We start from the raw sequence: 21,107 nt of genomic DNA, 5'->3' as shown, positions 1-21,107 counted from the left end.
CCCCTTTTCCTGCTGAATACAGACTTGATATAATGATTTGGAGCAAGGAACTTATAACCCTAAGAACCAGTCACACTCTAAAGATGGCACATGACCTACTGGCTGAGAAGATTTGCTTTGTAAGTGTTAGGTCTGATCAAATAATTGAATTGATACCCCCTCCCCTGGGAACTGACATTTAGGTCACTTCACAATGGACATTCCACTTGCTTAGACCACATTCCACTTGCTAAGACCATTATCTCTCCCTTCCAGACTTTAAAAACCTCTGACTCCCCATCTTTGGGTGCTGGCACCATTTGGGGGCTCAATTCATCTGGTATCCAGATGACCTAATGAATTTATCATCCCTTACCACTTTGGCCTCATGCATTTCTCCTTCAGCGACCCTAACATTTGGTGCCAAAACTTGAGGTGGTTCCACGGGGAAGGGGAGCCATCGCCCCAGCTTCAGTCACCCTGAGTTTGCTACTCAGAGAGTAGTAGGCAGTGGCAACTCATCCTGAGCTTACCTCTGAATCCTACTCGGATGACTCGACTGCCGGCCTCTATTAGGCTTATATGCATGCATACAAGTCCTTTGGTTGATCTCTCCCCCTTACCCACACCTTCCCCTCCCTTATGAGCCCTCCCAAATCAGCCAAGGAGGATGCCTTATCGGAACCTCTCCTTCTCCATTGCTGCCCCTCCATCCCACACTAGCCAATCTTCTCTAGGTGAGTGAAGTTCCACAATTTCCCTCGTCTCGAGTCTTCTGCCCTCTCTCTCTCACTGACTTTTTGAAAGTCTCTCATCTCGAAAGTGCTAGCACTAGGCCATTAGGCTTTGGGTCCTTCTGGATTGGGGATGCCCTGTCCGGAGGGTCACCCCCTCATTTCTCGTGGTGATTTGTTTAGCAATGGGGATGCCTGCCCTAAACAGTCATTTGGATTTGTGGTCTGTCACTCACACTTCCTCTTTCGTGGGCCACGCTACACTATCTCTGCACACTCACGGAGGAGATCATGCCCGAGCACATTTGCTTTTGTAACACTGTTTGGCCACAATATAAACTAGATAACAAAGTCTCAATGGCCTGAAAATGACCATGTGTTTTGACTTTAACACATTGGTCCAGGCGTTTTCACCCTCTAATCTCGACCCTCTCTCTGTCAGTCCTGCTCTACTCATCAGATCCTACTCTTTCACATAAAACGTCATACCCCTAACACTTCTGACTCTGAATCTACTTTTGATTCAGCAGACCACCAAGCTCTGTACACTTATGCAGCCCCTCCCTCACCTGCAGTAGATTCCCAAAACCCAGATCCTCCTAAGTAGCAACCACCTTCTCCCCAGTCCCTGAGAGCCCAAATCCCGAGAATTCGAGCTCCAATACAGACTTTTCCCACCTAACACTCGCTCTCAGGCCACCAAAAGACTGCCTTCTTCAACAGCCTCTTCTATTCCCACTCTCATTCTACCCCCAAGGGAGATAGCAGGAACTTAGGGTATTGTCTGGGTACACATCCCATTGTCTGTGTCCAACCTTGCACAGATTGAGAGGTGTCTCAGGTCTTTTCCCACTGATCCGACCACCTTTACTAAGGAATTTGAGTACCTGACCCAGTCCTATGACCTAACCTGGCACTACATATACTAGTATGTCCTCCTGTCCTCCTCTCTAAGCCCAGAGAAGGAGCGAGTCTGGCTAACAGCTCAGGACCATGCCGATGCCCTCCATAGACAGGACACGGTGGCCAACCCAGTTGGAGCTGACACGATCCCCCAGAACTGACCCGAGATGGGACTATCAGGTTAATTCTCCAGGGCGCCAGCTCTGTAGCCGCATAATCACCTGTCTCATTGCTGGACTCAAAAAGGCTGCCCATAAGGCAGTCAACTATGACAAACTTAATAAAATCACTCAAGGCCCTGACAAAACTCAGCTCTTTTACTCTCCCACCTCACTGAGGCCTTACAGAAATTTACCACCTTAGAGGCACCTCCCCAGAGGGAACCCTTCTTCTAATACCCATTTTATATCCCAATCAGCCCCCAACATATGTCACAAACTTCGAAAAATAGACACAGGTCCACAAATCCCTCAGAAAGACCTCGTTAACCTAGCCTTTAAGATCTTTAATAAGAGACGAGGAGACCCAAATCCAAAACAAAAGCAAGATCAGGCCAAGGCTGAGGCCCAGGAGGAGGCCTTTCAGCTCCTAGCCACCACTCTCACAAACCCCAAACAAAGTGCTGGTCCTCCAACCAAGCATAAGTCTAAGGACTAAGCCTCCTCTGGGCTCATGCTTCAAATGCAACAAGGAAGGACACTGGACCAAGTCCTGCCCTAACCCGAGACCCCTGCCTGGGCTCTGCCCAAGGTGCGGAAGGGAAGGCCACTGAAAATCAGACTGTAGTCTGGCCCCTCCAGGTCGGACTTCAGCTAGTCCAGCAAGGTCACCCTCTGGATCTGGTTTGGAGCTCCCAGACCTCCTGGGACTGGCCACCAAAGACTGAAGCTGCCCAGGCCCTGACAAGGTTCCTCAGACTTACATCACCAGGACAGAACCGTGGGTAACAATTGTGGTGGCAGGTAAGCCGATCTCCTTTTTCATTGATACTAAGGCCACTTATTCTGCCCTCCCTGAATTTGCTGGGACCCTTATCCCTTCCTCAGTCTCTATTATGGGGGTTGTTGGATTAATCTCACAGCCTAGACACCCCCTTTATCCACTCTTTTCTTGTTCTACCTCAGTGCCCCACCAGGGCTACCGTGCATACCCTCATAAAGCCCAGTGTCCCAAACCACAGTCACCTACCTCGATTTCACTCTCACCCCACAAAGCCAAGCCATTACCTGAACACATATTCTCCTCCATGACTGTCCCCTCCTCTAGACAAGAAATACTCTCCTTTCTTGGGCTCGCTGGGTACTTTCACATCTGCATTCCCAACTTTAGTCTTTTGGAAAAGCCCATCTATGGTGTATCAATGGGACCCCTCACTGAGCCTTTAGATCCCAATGCCAGCATTTTCACCCCTTTAATGCTCTGAAAACTGCTCTCATCTCAGCACCTTTGTATCTCACCCTTCCAAAGAACAACTGTCTTTACTGCAAAACTGCAAAGGCTTATTTAATAGTCTTGCTACTATCAGAAGCTGAATTCATCATCACCCAAATCTTAGGATATTATCTCCAAGGAGAAATGTGACAGTTTTAAATCCAAGAGGCTAGAGGCCTGGGAACAGGCTGCTGGGCCTGCTCCCTCCTCCGCCACCCCCCACCTTTTCTCCAGCCTCATATGCCTATACATAATTTTCCAATGTCTTTGATAACCTAAAGGCTTTGGTGCATTGCTGGGTTAAATGATAAACATCTAAATATTTTAAAATAACATAAAATACTAAAACATTGATTGATAGACAAGTTTTAAATCTGCCTACTCTTAGCTTTTATTACAGAAGGTCTCTTGTACTTTGTTGAAGGTATATTTTCTTGAAAGTAAGAGTGTGTTTAAAGTGTGCTCATAAGTGTAAATGCTGGTTGTTTACTTTTTGGCTGGTTATTTGTGAATGGATAAAAGGCTTATAAAAACTGTAGGAAAGTTAGTCCAGTGATTCAATACCTGATCACCCCTAACATACTAAGGGATCCCTTCTCTCCTAGTAAAGCAACCCCACCCAGACTCTTTCCTGTTGCTTATGTCCTTATGTTGAAGCCTAGACTTTATTTCCACCATTCATTCACAGTCCTTGACACTATCACTGAAAGTCTCAACAGATCTTTCTGCTTGGTATTTAGGAACTTCTCTCCCCATTTCTACCCTTAAAAGTCATACACTGCAAAGAACACTGAGTCACAGGACAATATAACAATAGGTCATCTCTAATCATCAGCTTGCAACATCACAATAAACCTAGAACTACCAAAGGGCCATTGGTCCCAACGGGTTGACTACCAAGTCTCCCCAGAAGCCAATGGTTATTTCCTACAGCCAGGCCATTTTACTTCTTATCCAACCATCCAGGCCCAAGGCTTCAACTGCTCCTTTCCTTCCCTTTCGCTTTTCCCTTGGATAACAACCCATTCTAGCATTCCACCCACTTTCACTGCAATAGAATCTCAATCACTTATCTGTCACCCCTTAATGGTAGCACCATGGCAACTACCCTCTCGGTTTGGATCACGGAACTGGGAAAAGGAACTTCATACCCTTTAGCCCACCTCTTCTCCCTACACCTTTCAGCTTGTCACCATAATCAGGGATTTTTCTTCCTCTGTGGGGAAAACATATACATCTGCCCCACCAACTGGACAGGAACCTGTACTCTTATCTACCTATCACTCAATGTAGATGTGGCCCCAATAATCAGTCTTCACCTGTCCCTATAACTCATCATATCTGACACAAAAAGGAAGTCCAGATAATCCCTCTCCTCATAACCCTCAGCATCACAGCAGGGATTGGAACTGGCAATATGGGGCTTAACCACTGCTCTATCATACCTTGAAATCCTATCTCAGGAACTATAAGAAAGCTCTGGATGCCTAGCAAGGGTCAAAACTGGGAAAACAAGAACCTCACCCTCAGGGTAACCTATCCTCCCTTTTCATATAATTAGTCAGGCAACTTAGACCCCTGATCTTTTCCTCCCTAAAGATAACATCTAGGCCTCAGCTGTATTTCAGCTTCAGGCCCAGAAAAGCAGCAAAACCAGACAAATGATACTGTGGCAGCCTAAGGACCAGCTTTTACCTTCCAAGTCACTCAACAGGACCACTTTTGAGCCTTCACCAGCCAGTCTCTCAGAGAAATCAGGCTGCTCCAACCCCTTGCTCCAACCCTGAGGAATCTATACTGTGTTCCAGTCGCTGACAATCAAATCCATCCCCCTATGTGATCTTGATGCCCCCTCTCAGCAGGAAGTAACTATGGAAGATATGACCTTCATCCCTATTCCATAAAAAAAGGCTGGAATATTAGGTCTGATCAAATAATTGAATCAATACTCCCTCCCCTGGGAAATTGACCTTTAGGCCACTTCACAATGGACATTCCACTTGCTTAGACCACATTCCACTTGCTAAGACCATTATCTCTCCCTTCCAGACTTTCCCAGGATCCAGACCTGCAAAGAGAATTCTCCACCCAGAAAAAGCCCACCTAGAGTCCTTTAAAAACCTCTGACTCCCCATCTTTGGGTGTTGGCACCATTTGGGTACTCAGCCCATTTGGTATCCAGATAACCTAATAAATTTATAATCCCTTACCACTTTGGCCTCGTGCGTTCCTCCTTCAGGGACCCTAACAGTAAGACAATATTAATTCTACTTATACTTAAACATCATTCAGTTCTGAGATCTATACTAGACAATCACACACATATAATCTATGGTTGCCTGGGACAAGGGTGGGGGAAATACTAAATGGAAAAAGGGCATCAAGAAACTTTTTGGAGGAATGCAGATGTTCTGTATCTTGATTATGGTGGTGATTAAACAAGTTTATACATTAGCAAAACTTATCAAACTATACAGTTAAGATGGGTATACTTTATTCTATACAAATTATACCTTAATAAAGATAATTTTAAAAAAATTGTTTGCTGAACTAAATAATAACATTTAAGCATATATTATTATTAATCTGCAGACATTTTAAAAAAATAGAAAGACAGGGCAGACACAGCTGATTCTCACAGCCAGTCAGCCTGGTGGTCAAATCCCTCTAGTATTAACTACAACAATCAAGGCTTAACTAGAACAAGACTGTGCACAAAGACCACAAGGGGGTGCACCAAGAAAGCATAAAAAATGCGGAGACAAAAAAACATGACAGAAATGGAGGATATAGAGCTAAAAATCGCAATTTTGAGGGCTTGCAAAAATGTGCTAGAAGCTGTCAATAAACTTGAGGAGAGAGTCACGAAAACTAATGAGACCCTCGATGCTATGATAAAGAACCAACTAGAAATTAAGCATACACGGACTGAAATAAAGAATATTATACAGACACCCAATAGCAGACCAGAGGAGCACAAGAATCAAGCCAAAGATTTGAAATGCGAAGAAGCAAAAAACACCCAACCGGAAAAGCAAAATGAAAAAAGAATCCGAAAATACGAAGATAGTGTAAGGAGCCTCTGGGACAGCTTCAAGCGTACCAACATCAGAATAATAGGGGTGCCAGAAGATGAGAGACAGCAAGATATTGAAAACCTATTTGAAGAAATAATGGCAGAAAACTTCCCCCACCTGGTGAAAGAAATGGACTTACAGGTCCAAGAAGAGCAGAGAACCCCAAACAAAAGGAATCCAAAGAGGACCACACCAAGACACATCATAATTAAAATGCCAAGAGCAAAAGACAAAGAGAGAATCTTAAAAGCAGCAAGAGAAAGAGACTCAATTACCTACAAGGGAATACCCATACGACTGTCAGCTGATTTCTCAACAGAAACTTTGCAGGCCAGAAGGGAATGGCAAGAAATATTCAAAGTGATGAATACCAAGAACCTACAACCAAGATTACTTTATCCAGCAAAGCTATCATTCAGAATTGAAGGTCAGATAAAGAGCTTCACAGATAAGGAAAAGCTAAAGGAGTTCATCACCACTAAACCAGTATTATACGAAATGCTGAAAGGTATCCTTTAAGAAGAGGAAGAAGAAAAAGGTAAAGATACAAATTATGAACAACAAACATGCATCTATCAACAAGTGAATCTAAGAATCAAGTGAATAAATAATCTGATGTCTGCTGGGTGGGGACGGGGGGGGGGGGGGGGGGGGGGGGGGGGGGGCGGGAACGGGGAGGAGGGGAGTTATAGGGGGGGGGAAAGAGGAACAAATGTAATCTGAACAATAAAGATTTTAAAAAAAAATAAAAAATAAAAAATAAATAAAAAATAGAAAGACAGTAAATATTTGTTGGCCTGACTTAAATTATTGGTAAGTTCTATGGCTATTAAAACCCCATAAATTATTCTGCTGGAAGATAAAAGCACACATAACAACTGAAATGACAAATGCAGTTTTTGTATATACATCTATCGTTCTTTTGGGAAGAGACTAAATCAGGAAGACTTGAGTCAATAGTTTTAAGAAATACAAATAGATAATTCAGTAAGAAGTATTAATATACTTTCTCTTTTTCAATTCTTTGTAGAAATTTCTAGTATGCAAACTTAGTGATACCACTAGTTTTTAGCTTAAAAAAATCAACATACACGTAAAAGTACTGTTGACTCTTGATTAAAACATTCATAAAAGATATTAGTGGCAAGATTAAATCAAAATAAGAGATAGTCTCTAAACCAATGTTTCACATACTATATTTTGGTGGAAAACAGACCTGAACACATTTCATGAAAGATGGGTATGGCATTAAACAAACCTAAGTAATAATAGTTTGAATAATGTTAAATAAGTTTCTGTACTTTCTCACAGGTTTTAATGTGATAATGTGAACTGTGAATTCCCAAAAGAAGTTAATGAATGCAGTGTGTCCCAACATTATTTCAGTTAGGACTTGCTTAAAGTGTCACACTGTTATAGAACAATGGAAAGCTAGAAAAATTCTGGGACAAGTGGAATAGGGAAACTGATTCAGGAAAATTAAACAAAGCCAAAAAGCTTTGCAGGCTGCTTGTATCAGAACAAAGGGTTAAAACTTCTCACAAAAGAATGCAGAAGATGTGGAAGGAAAGGGAAAAGAGGACAAGGAATCTTAATTCAAATTCTCCTTAACCAGAGACTACTTAGTGCAAATCATCCTGGAGCTGTTAAAACAGCAGGGAGGAGTGGGAAGTATAGTCTTATCTCATCCCAACTGTTTAAACAGAAAAGCCAGAGGTCTAGGGATTTAATTGCCAAGTGCTTCTCATAAATTGTGGAAAAGCCATAACAAAGAAAAGGGGAGACCTTCAGAGTTAATCTGTATCAGGATATCTAGCAGATAATTTTTTTAAAAAAATTTATTGACAAGAAGGTATATAAGGCAGAAATCTCCCACCCCACTTGTTCTTCAGATTAGCTGTAAACCCATCTGGGCTTCATAAGCCAGATGTAGAGATTTGCTTGCCTTGCTTAATAAATGTGCATGTTTTAATTTTTTAATAAATTCACATTAACACAACACAATTATTATCTGGATTCACTCGTTTGAATTCATTCCTATGAGCATGACAAGAATCGAGTGGGGACAGCCCTCTCCCTCTGACTCAGTGGCTGTCCGATTAACACTTCTCTGGTGTCTGTGAGAGGGGCCTGTAACAACACTTCAGGAAACACTGTTGCAGGACGAGAGCACAACCAAGTCAATTCAGGTTTCCCCTCCATATTTTATATTCATATCTTTGGAGAAGGTAATTATGCCTTTTATTTAAAATATCTCCTCTAAAAATATAAAAGAGAATCTAAATTGTTAGTAAATTTTGATTTCTCAAGGGAAAATAAATATTGCTCAGATTTTCAGGCTTATAAGATAACTTAGGCAGTGGTTCTCAACCTTCCTAATGCCTCGACCCTTTAATACAGTTCCTCATGTTGTGGTGACCCCCAACCATAAAATTATTTTCGTTGCTACTTCATAACTGTAATTTTGCTACTGTTATGAATCGTAATGTAAATATCTGATATGCGGGATGTATTTTCATTGTTCGCGACCCACAGGTTGAGAACCGCTGATAGAGTATATGTAGGGCCAATTACCTAGCATAATTGATCCCACCTTCTAAAAATAATCAGCTACTAAAATCTGTGGGTAAAGTCAACCAATTATGAGTCCTTCCTTTAGTGTAAAGACACTTAGATTTAGTCCATCTCAAAAGCACTATATTTTTAACTATAAAATACTGTAACATATAAAGTTGGACTACATGGAATCTATTAAATTTTTTAGGTCTAAAAAATTAGGTGAAGCAATATCACTATTCTATATGAGGTTTTCTCAAAAAGTTGTTAGGTTTTATGCTATTTCCAACTTATTGCATTTAATATTTATTAAACAGTTAAAGAGTATTTTTTAAAATTTAGCTTACATATTTTCAAAATCCTGTAGTATAAATTGTTTATACAACACCTCCCTTATATTTATCACATAAAACTTTAAATATGAGCCCAGCTGGCATGGTTCATTGGTTGAGCATTGACTTCTGAACCAGGAGGTCATGGTTGGATTCCCAGTCAGGGCACATGCCTGGGTTGTGGGCTCTTCCCCAGTAGCGGGGGTGTGCAGGAGACAGCTGATAAATTCTTTCTCATCATTGATGTTTCTATCTCTCTCTTTCCTTTACGCTCTGAAATCAATAAAAATATATTTAAATAAAATTTTTAAATGTGAGATTCATTTTAAGAAGCAGATTTTTATATTCGTCTAATGTCTGAAGAATAACTCTATTTAAAAGACACCTATGTCTATGGACTGGGGAGAGAGGCACAATGGACCACAATTTAGTAAAGACTGAATACCTGAAAGCAAAGGATTTTCATTCAACCAGAAACAAAGTAGATTAACAAACTGTCTTTTCAATTGTTATTTTCAAAAGTAAAGGTTAGCTTTAACATTATCAGAGAACAATGTTCCAGTGGGCAAGTAGAAAGATGTTAATAATGACATCTAACAAGTATTCTTTAAGAAATTTTAATCATCAACAAATCAACAAATGAAAAGTGCTGGCGAGGATGTGGAGAAAAAGGAACCCTCGTGCATTGCTGGTGGGAATGCAGACTGGTGCAGCCACTGTGGAAAACAGTATGGAGTTTCCTCAAAAAGTTAAAAATGGAACTCCCATTTGACCCAGTAATCCCACTTCTAGGACTATATCCCAAGAAATCAGAAACACCAATCAGAAAGGATATATGTACCCCTATGTTCATAGCAGCACAATTTACCATAGCTAAGATTTGGAAACTACCTAAGTCATTGATGGCGAACCTCTGACACGCGAACTCATTTTTTTGGTTGATTTTTCTTTGTTAAATGGCATTTAAATATATAAATATATAAAATAAATATCAAAAATATAAGTCTTTGTTTTACTATGGTTGCAAATATCAAAAAATTTCTATATGTGACACGGCACCAGAGTTAAGTTAGGGTTTTTCAAAATGCTGACACGCCGAGCTCAAAAGGTTCGCCATCACTGACCTAAGTGCACATCAACAGATGAATGGATTAAAAGACTGTGATACATCTGCACAATGGAATACTACCCTACTATAAAAAAGAAGGAACTTATACCATTTGCGACAGCATGGATGGAACTGGAGAGCATTATGCTAAGTAAAATAAGCCAGTTGGAGAAAGATAAATCATGATCTCACTCATATGTGGGATATAATGATCAACATAATTGATGAACAAGAATAGATCCAGAGACAAATGGCAGGGGAAGGGGGGATTAGAGAGCAACCAAAGGACTTGTATGCATGCATATTAGCATAACAATGGACACAGTCACTGGGGTGGTGGGGGCTTGCCCGGGGTGGGAATGGCTGCAATAAAAAAATTATATATATGAAATTTTAATTACTTACCTGTAATGGACCCAAGATAGAACTTGTTGTATACATAAAAAAGAGCCGAAGATAACTCAGAACATTTGCAAATGCAAACAGCCCTTCTGCCACCAGTGTAGGATGAAATGCATCCCAGTCTTTCCGATCAGCAAAGTCATGAAACTAAGGAAGAAAAAGCCAAAGGTAAATAGCTCTCTCAATTTAGTAAAATAAAAACTTATTCCAATTATTGAAAAAAAAACACATTTTAATTATGTTTCCTTGTGGGAGGTCACTATGTTTTATAAATTTCTCTTCTTTTAATAGAAATAACATTGTTTTAACAATAAAATATTTCTACAAAGATGAGGCAATATCACTATTCTATATAAGGTTTTCCCAGAAATTGTTAGGTTTTAAGAAATTAAAGTTTTAAAAACTGTTATTAAACTTTTTATGAATAAATGTTTACTAGTTTTTCTTAAATTCCACAACACAAATTTTAAATACGTTTACATGTCAAATTATTACCTATCCTATTAAATTGACCTTTTCCCTTGAATCAGGATTCTAGAATAAGCCATAGAAGTTCTTCTCCCTTTTATATGCAAAGGAGTGCTTTGTTACCTAGACATAGAGTGGCCACATGCTCCAACCACCTGGGATAGTCAGATTATGTACCAGTTTTCCTGGCATAATTATTAACAGCATCCATCCCTTTTCATTTCAAAATGTTTAAAATGCTTGTTTAATATATGATTTGGGCATCCCACTTCTAGAGCTAAAGAGACCAGTCTAATAAAACAATGACCCTCAACTCTTTATTGAACTGTATATCTATGTATAACCAATTTTTATTTCTTAGTAATCTCAAAATTCTGGTCACTGACCATATTTAACATGTTCCTACTACTAATTACTTAAAAGAACAGAGTTTTTAATGAAGTAAAATGATGTTAGATAACCAGTTCACCTTTTATAGTTTATGTTAGTATAAAAACAAAAAAACAAAAACCCACACATAAAAAAACCCAGAAAACAGAAAATCCTGTATCATTTAGTTCTTTAAATGTGACTCCTCAGAATCTAAACTCTTTAAACAAAGACAGTTAACATTGGAATGTGTAAAACACTATATAATTAATTCCATTCAGATAAACTTTTTATCTCTGGCAGATATAAAGATATCTAATGCTAATTAATTGAAGTAACTTTGTGTTTTCATTTTAAGTATATACAGGTTAATGAGGTACATAAACCTAGCTCAGATATAAGGAATCAGCATTTGGTAGAAAGAAAATGCCTAGACAGACCTGGATTTAAATCTAGTCTTGCTTGGTTCCTTACTGTGTGGACTTGGATAAGTTACTTAATACTTCTGAGCTTCATTTTCCTTATTTGAAAAAAGGGGATAAGGACAAAGAGTCTCAAAGAGTCCCTGTGAGGATAAAATGAGATAAGTATAAAGCAAGTATTAAACCATGGTGCCTGGCATTTAATAGATAACCAACATTCACAGGTAATTAAGATCATTTAAACTACTGGAGAGGAAGGAAGCAATGTGCACTATTCCCTTGCACGGGATAGCTTTAAAATGAAAACACATCAGATACAGATTTGAGCCAATGGAACTCAGACTTAGGTAGCTAAATATCTCAGGTTTCTCCTAAATAAATTTCACTTGTGTCTCCAATTGACATAGTTAATAGTCACCTTGTTGTGAGCAACCACTTTCAGGGCAAAGGTTGCCAAATAAAGGGAATTCATGACAAAACTGAGTTGATTACGAGATTCTTCTAAAAAGTCTTCCAACCCTTCATACCAGAGTCTTTTAATGTCTGACCAAATCATCCCTAAAAAAGAAAGAAAAAAATCAAATAACGCTCTCTTACTTTCATGGAAAAACACTTTTAGGCTCAAAGTATTAAATAACATTTGCATCAGCTGTAGCCTCATTAAGAAGAAATAAAAAAAAAAAAAAACCTCTCAAAATTTGAAAGAAAATAATTTTAAGTTTCATATAATAATATCTTTCCCAGAGAGGGAGTAAAGTCAAACAAGCAGAAGAAAACAAATAAATTGATCACACACACACACAGACATCCCAAAGGCTCAGTTCCAGTTCCTTTCTCTATTCATACTCACTGCTACAGTGACCTCATCCAAATCTAGTCTAATGGCTTTCAATAACATATGTGTCAGACTTTCAAAATTTATCTCTCTAAACTCAACTTTATTTATATAATAATCAATATCTCTAAACCTCTCTAAAATCCCACTTGTATAGACACTTAGTTGCTCTGTCTCCAAATGGATGTCCTACATGTCCAAACTGAACTCTTAATCTCTGACCCTAAATTCACTGCAGTTGAAGACCTCCCTATTTCATTGGATGGCAATTCCATGCTTCTAGTTGCTCCATCCAAATTAATCATTCTTGACTGATATTTCTTTTAAACCACACAATCAATATAGTAGCAAAACCTTTTGGTTCTACTTTCAAAATATACTTAGGATCGAACCCTTCTGACTACCATTTCAATTTCAAGCCACTGTCATCTATTGCTTGAATTACTTTAAATAGCTTCCCTGGTTTCCCTTCTTTTATTCTGATCTCCCTAAAATCTATTCTCAACATAGCAACTAGAGTAATCCTTTTAAGATGCCAAGTGTTAACTTTTCTCCTCAAAACCCTGTAGAAACTCCCAGAGGAGAAAGGATTGACTGCAGGTCAGAACTCTTTCTCCATGGGAACATAACCTCATGGTATCATCAATTATGAAAACATACCAGGTTAAGAAAAATAAGGACAGCTGTGTTCAACATTGTAACAATAACCACTCACTGGAAACTGCCTGTGGACCAGGCTGACTGTGAGTGAACTCAGAGACCCTGCAGGCACACACAGCAAGAAGAAAAGACATGCTGAAAAACAGGCCTCAGCTCCTATGTGTGATGTCTCTCCTAATGTAGGTGTGTGCCTGCAGTGGGAGGTACACTCTTGGGCTTTATAAGACACTAGAGGCCTGGTGTACGAATTTGTGCATGGGTGGGGTCTGGCCGGCCTGCCTCCATCTGGGTTGGGTGGGCTGGGCCGGCCAGGGGAATGGGACATGGAAAGTTGGCCAGCCGGCTTCACCCCCAATCGGGGTGGGGGAGCTAATGGGGGGCGGTTGGCCTGCCAGCTCCGCCCTGGTCGAACTCCCAGTCAAACTCCCAGTAGAGGGGACAATTTGTATATTAGTCTTTTATTATATAGGATAGTTCCTGCTAGATTCGAGGCCTTTCTAGCTGGTGTAGCTCACACCCATCTATATGGCCTCATCTCATAAAACTGAGTGTACCCACTATGGGGTTTTGAAGCAGCCCCAAACTTTTATAAGAACTGCCAATAAGGACCTATTTGAAGCTGTCATGTGGCCTGCTGTACTTTCTGTATCTTTCTACAAAGCTCAATACAGCTGGTACCTATTGGGTCCTGTGAGTGAGAATGAGGTTGAGAACCCAAATCACTGCTGCTGATTGTGCAGAGTGGGCATTGCATCTTCCCTTATATCTCATTTTACTTGGAGTCAAAACCAAATGCCTTACAACGGTCCACAGAATTACACTACCTCCTCTCCTATTGATCTTTCCTTCCATCACTCTGGTCACACTGGCCTCCTTGATTCCTTGCTGTTTTTTGACGCCTGCCTTCAGGCCTTTACACTCTCACTTCCCTTGGTTGGAAGTTCCTCACCCTGATATCATCTGGCTAACTCCCTCACTTCATGTCTTTACCTACCACCTACTCTTATTGCCCTATTTAAAACTGCAAACCCCATGCTCCCCACTCCCAATCCCCCAACTATGCTCTCTTTCTTTTCCCTTAGTAGTTATCATTTTTAAACATTGGATATAGTTTACTTAGCATGTCTATTATTAACTATCTTCCCCTCACTTTGGGTGAGCTCTTCAAGGGTAAGAATCCTAAGTGTAAATGTCCTGAGTAGTGCCTGACACATGTGGGTACTCAAAAAAAAAATTACTAAATGAATAAATACACACAGATAAAAACAAACAAAACTATGAAGAGCCAGAGGTTTCTTCATGGATATATACATATATATACTAGAGGCTCAGTGCATGAAATTTGTGCACCCGGGGGGTCCCTCAGCCCAGCCTGCACCCTCTCATAGTCCGGGAGCCCTCAGGTGATGTCCTACTGCTGCAGAGGCGGGAGAGGCTCTTGCCACTGCTCCTGCGCTCACCAGCTGTGAGCCTGGCTTCTGGCTGAGTGGCGCTCCTCCTGTGGGAGTGCACTGACCACCAGGGGGCAGCTCCTGTGTTAAGCGTTAGCCCCCGGGTGGTCAGTGCGTGTCATAGCGACTGGTCCTTCCTCCATTTCAGGGGTCCTCAAACTTTTTAAACAGGGGGCCAGTTCACTGTCCCTCAGACCGTTGGAGGGCCGGACTATAGTTTAAAAAAAAACTATGAACAAATTCCTATGCACACTGCACATATCTTATTTTGAAGTAAAAAAACAAAACAGGAACAAATACAATATTTGTATTTGCATGTGGCCCGTGGGCTGTAGTTTGAGGACCCCTGCTCCATTTGGTCAATTTGCATATTAGCCTTTTATTATATAGGATATATTCCTGGGAGTACCAGAGAAGAATAATATAATCCAGGATCATTTTATGATACATTCCTTCATTAAGATATTTTTAAAGATTATGAAATAAAAGAATACTAGAGTGTTGCAACATAACATATGGCTGAATATCAAGTTAAGTCAATCAGAATCATTCTCTGGCTTACCAGAAGGTAGAATAGTTCCCCTGAGAAACACATGAAGCATTCTTGAAAAAAACTGTTCATAACATCTTAATTCTACAGTACCCATATTTTATGTAGAAAAAAAATTACAAATATTTGCAGATCTGGCAAGAAAAACACTTTTAAAAATTCCACTTGGTCCTTGGCTGGTGTTGCTCAGTTGGTTGGATGTCATCCCGTGCACCAAAAAGTTGCTGGTTCAATTCCTGGTCAGGGCACATACCCGGGTTGTGGGTTCAATCCCTGGTAGGCAGTATGCAGGAGGCAGCCAATCAATATTTCACTCTCACATTGATGTTTTTCTCTCTCTCTCTAAAAATAAATTTAAAAAATCTTAAAATTCCACTTGGATGAGCTTCTATTTAAAATGAAGAGATAAGGGGGAGGGATAATGGGGGATAAAAACATCCTATATAATAAAAGCCTAATATGCTAAGTGTCCGGTGGTCCAGTCGGCCATTCAACTAATCAAAGCATAATATGCTCATGAAATGTAAGGCCACTCAACTGCTCGCTATGACGTGCACTGACCACCAGGGGGCAGTCGACCAGTAGCTATGATGTGCACTGACCACCAGGGAGCAGATGCTCTGACCGGTAGTTTAGCTTGCTGCTGGGGTCCGGCCAACCGGGACTGAGCGAGATGGGCCAGAAACACCCTGGAGCCCTCCCGCGGTCCTTCCCCGGCTGGCCAACCTCCCATGTCCCTCTCCAGCCCTGTTTGTACACCAGAGGGGTCCCTCAGCCTTGCTTGCGCCCTCTCACAATCTGGGACCCCTTGGGGGATGTCAGAGAGCTGGTTTCGACCCGACAGCGGCGGAACGACCACTTGCTATGATGCGCACTGACCATCAGGGGAAAGACGCTCAATTCAGGAGCTTCCCCCTGGTGGTCAGTGTGCTCCCACAGGGGGAGCACCACTCAGCCAGAAGCCAGGGATGAGACAGGAAGCCTCAGTGGCAGCACTAAGGATGTCTGACTGCTGGCTTAGGCCCGCTCCCCATGTTTCCTAAGGATGTCTGACTGCCAGCTTAGGACCACTCCCCACCTAAGCCATCAGTTGGACATCCCCAAGTGCACAAATTTCATGTACCAGACCTCTAGTAAAATATAATGGACAGCTAAAAACTATCTGAAATAGTCTACATTTTATGAACTCAAACACTGTGACACTAAAACACTAAGCAAAAAAAAAAAAAAAAAGCTTACAGAAATAAGTAAAATTGCATCCTGAAAATGCAATGTTATACCTCAGGGCAGTATGGCGAACCTATGACACTCATTTTTTTAGTTGATTTTTCTTTGTTAAATGGCATTTAAATATATAAAATAAATATCAAAAATGTAAATCTTTGTTTTACTATGGTTGCAAATATCAAAACATTTCTATATGTGACACGGCACCAGAGTTAAGTTAGGGTTTACAAAATGCTGACACACTGAGCTCAAAAGGTTCGCTATCACTGCCTTACGGGAACTCTTGACAAAAATTACAGCATGAATTGGAAAAGATTTTTGATGAAAAAAAGGCAGACATTAAAGAATATTAAGTACCACCATCAGGTAGTTTCCCACCTCCTGTGCAACATCCCACAATAAAAATGCGACTCATACACTGGACATATTTCATGCTTCTAAACTGGACTGGAAGAACAAAGTAATTTTAAGCTACAGGGTGTCCCCCCAAAATGTATACACACTTTAACAGCTGATAGCTCAATTTTGAAAATGAAATGTATTTTAATAAACACTGACTTTATAATTATTCAAAGTGTATATATACATTTTTTTGGACTTTATATTATAAGCAATGCAATCACTACATAATCAATGTACCATATTTAGGGTCCTTCTTGTTTTGCTTTTTAGAATCAGTAACTAACATTAGTAAATTGCAATCTCATCATTTGGGGATTCCTCAAGGCTTGCTCCTAGGTCCTCTCTTCTTCTAATTTTATACTTTCTCCGGTGTCACATCCATGACCAATTTATTCACAGATAGCTGACTCAAGCTTACACTTTCTCATGAGCTTCAGACTAAGATATCTAATTGTCTGCCTGACATCTCTTTGGGATATCTTGAAGCCTTTTCAATTTCAACCTATCCAAAACGACAAATCTCCAAACCTAGTACTGTTTCAAAGTACCTATGTTGTTTAATAATCTCCCATTCCCTCATCCCCTACAGACTATGTATTTCCATGTCCTATTAGCTTTACTTTGTAAATACCTTTCACACCTATTTCATTCTCTCCTTTTCTATCACAACCACCCTAAATCCAAGGTACCATCAGCTTTCACTGGAGTACCACAAAAGCCTCCTATTGGTCTCCCTCCACCTACGCTTGCCACAACCCCATCCTCCCAAGCCATTCTCCACACTGCAGCCAGATGACCTTTCAAAAGGTAAATCTAATCATGCCACTCACCTACTGAAAAACTGAAATGGTTTTCCATTGTTCTTAGTATAGCAAAAATTACTTAACATGATCTAGAGCACACTCATGTCTATAGCTTCACCTTGAATCCACATTCCCTGCTCCAGCTTTATTCAGTAGCTCCTTTGTACCAGTCTTCCTCTTGCCACGGGGCCTCTGAATTTAACTACTGTATCAGCCTAAAGTATGCTTCTCTCCCAGTGCTCCTAACTGACTCCTGTTTATCCTTTAGATATTAGCTCATTTAGCACTTTCTCAAGACAGCCCTCCCAATCTAACTAGGTAAAATGCCCTTATAATACACTTGCTCTCCTAGCTCCATGACCTTTACTTAGTAGCACTTAACTCATTTGAAATTTTTAATTTGTATTTGTGATTCTCAAATTATTCTGTTTAGATTGTTTTGTTTGTTTTTACCTTAATTAGACCATAAACTCCATAAATGTTGGGCCATATCTGTTTCTGTCTGTGCTTGGACAAAGTAGGTATATACACATTTTAAAAATATGGTTTTATAGTAGGTGTTCTAACAGTAAAAAATTTAGTGACATAGACACAGACAACAGTGGGGTGATGGCCAGCGGGAAGAGGGGGCTGGGGCTGGGTAGAGGTGGGCAAAAGGGGGTAAAAATAGGGGATCTGTAATAGTGTCAACAATAAAAATAAAGTAAAAAATTAAGTGAAAGGATACCATTAATATTCTGTGCATTCACCAATATATTTTCCTTTTTTTCCCACCTTAATTTTTAACCCTACCTTTTTCTGGAGTGCTAAGGAAACAAACAGAATACAAATATACAAAAGTCAGTCATCATGAGTCAAAACTCCCTGTACTCATTGCATGAATTAAATTGAGCCAAGGAGTACCTTAGACAAGCAGGCAAACGATTCCACACATTCAGATTATATATTTAAGAAAGCTCAGAGTGATCAAATTATGTAACAGGCTTGGAAGACATCCTTAGCAAGGTTTATTGTGATCTAAATGTTTTAAAGCAGAAGCTGTGCTGAGAAAAGTAAAATAATCCCAGGAATTTTACTGGCTTACCTCACATTTCACTGCTCTACTGAGGCAGAATATGGCTAGAAAATTAATCATATTGTATGTGTGAAATAATGTTATTGAAACTGCCAGTATGATTAAAAAGGGGTAGTTATAGTTTTACCCTTATGAAATTCAGTAACAGCAGCATATTTATGTTATATAAAGAGTGGAATGACTGAATTCAATGAATTTTTACTCACTGCTAGGAAATATAACTTTGATTTTATTCTTGTACAGATTTGGGTAAACTGAATCTTATTATAAAACAAAATATTCTTTCTTTCTCACTACCATTTAAACAATATGCTATAAATGAATAATATAAAATTTCCTTTCTTCATGACTAAGATATACACAACAATCTTTCATAAATAGTTTAAATGAATAGAGAAAGAAAGTGTTTCTTAGAGATTAGTTTCAGCCCAACATTTTTCAATCTATCCAAATAACTATACACAAATTTCACATTGAAGAGATCTATAACAATTCAATTTGGAACTATATATGCCAAAGTACAGTAGGTCCTCGGGTTACGTTGGAGATCCGTTCCTATGGCACGATGTAACGCGATTTTCGCTGTAAGTCAGAACCCACCTACATAAGCACCTACGTCACTCACATGGAGCACATACACAGCAGTAATGAAATGAAACAGTAAAAAAAATGTGAAAGAAAGATAACAATTCTTGACCTATACTTGTGGTAAATAAATACTAAAAACCATAAATCACATATGTACATACGTCGAAATGACGAAACATTTTATTTAATAAATAAACTAAAAGCCCGGTGCACAAAAATTTGTGCACTGGTGGGGGGGGGGTGGCGTCACTCAGCCCAACCTGTGCCCTCTCACAGTCTGGGACCCCTCGGGAGGTAACCACTTACTGGCTTAGGCCCGCTCCCCTGGTGGCAGATGGCACGACCGATCCCACGGTGCCTGCCCCATCTCCCCTGGTCACAGATGACAGGCCCGGATCCCGTGCTGGGTCGGGCGGCGGCTCGGGATTGCGCTGCCGCCCGCCCCACCCACCCCACACACGGCAGGCTCAGATCCCGCGCTGAGGTGGGCCTGCCGCCCGCCCGGGCGGGGCAGCGCAGCGGGATCTGCCTGCAGTATGCAAATTTAACGGCCATCTTTGTTGGGTTAATTTGCATACTCTTCTGATTGGCTGATGAGCATAGCGAAGGTACGGTCAATTAGCATCTTTGTCTTTTATTAGTGTAGATGGGAGATGGCAATGTAACCACGAAACGATATACGTCGAGTCCAACGTAACCTGAAGACTGCCTGTATAAATTTCTAGTATTTCCTAAATTAAAACATACCGTTTTAGAAAAAAGAGCAGAAACAAAGGAAACAGGAAATATTAACAAAAATAAATTATTGTCTTTGATCTAAAGTTCAGATGTGTATTATTTTAACTTTATGTACCTAATGTTATTTTAAAATAGCTTTCATTTTTCAATTATAGCTGCCATACAATATTTCATTAGTTTTAGTTGTACACATAGTGATTAGACAAATAACTTAGGAAATGGATCACTTTTATAAGTCTAGTAGCTATCTGGCACCATACATAGTTATTCTAGTACTAGAGGCCTGATGCACGAAATTTGTTCAAGAGTAGGCCTTTGCAGCCGCAGTGGACTGCCTCGATCCCTCCCTCGCAGCGGGGTGGCTGCCTCAACCCCTCGCACCCACAGCAGCTGCTTTGATCCTGCAGCTGCAGCCCGGCTTCATTCGGAGGTCGTCTGGAAGGACATCCAAATTGTCCATTTGGTTGATTTGCATATTATGCTTTTATTATTAGACTAGTAGCCCCGTGCATGAAATTCGTGCACTGGGGCGGGGGGGGGGAAGGGCCCCTCAGTCTGGCCTTCACCCTCTCCAATCTGAGACCCCTCAGGGAATGTCCAACTACCTGTTTGTGCCCACACTTTTAACAGATAACAGCTCCATTGTTGTTTCTTTCTTATGCTTAAAACCATTGGAATTAGTAGGTATTCAAAGTGTGCATACATTTTGGGGGGACACCCTGTATATCTCTAGTCAGCGGTGAAAGAAACCAACAGCAGATTTGGAACCCCCAGACAGGGAACCTCGCTCACTCCCCACATGTCTCCCCACTTCACTTTCCACCTTCGTGGGCAGCAGGAGAATCAACGTTTTCTCTCATTAATTCAGAAAAGTACGTCCTGTCACCCGCTGCCCGGCAGGAGTGCGCTAGGCCCCAAGCAAGCGAGGCTCTGTCAGGGCAGCCTTCGGTCATGGGTGCTGGCACCCAAAGTGCACATTCCTTCTCTACAGTCGCCC

General features: G+C 40.6%; 1 protein-coding gene across 1 annotated transcript in view; it reads right to left on the bottom strand.

Annotated features, from left to right (window-relative positions):
• The window catches only part of TRPC1 (transient receptor potential cation channel, subfamily C, member 1), a gene marked incomplete at its 5' end in the record, with an annotated part of 172,941 nt that overhangs the window by 45,440 nt on the left and 106,394 nt on the right, over nt 1–21,107 (bottom strand). Inside the window, 2 exons of the mRNA XM_014542148.1 lie at nt 10,526–10,669; nt 12,200–12,339. Of these exons, the coding sequence (XP_014397634.1) occupies nt 10,526–10,669; nt 12,200–12,339 (284 nt within the window). The remainder of the gene's footprint in view (nt 1–10,525; nt 10,670–12,199; nt 12,340–21,107) is intronic.

The sequence above is a fragment of the Myotis brandtii genome, unplaced genomic scaffold, assembly GCF_000412655.1.
Source record: "Myotis brandtii unplaced genomic scaffold, ASM41265v1 scaffold291, whole genome shotgun sequence".
Taxonomy (NCBI): Eukaryota; Metazoa; Chordata; class Mammalia; order Chiroptera; family Vespertilionidae; genus Myotis; species Myotis brandtii.
Note: the sequence above shows the minus strand (reverse complement) of the source record. Positions and strands in the feature narration are given on the sequence as shown.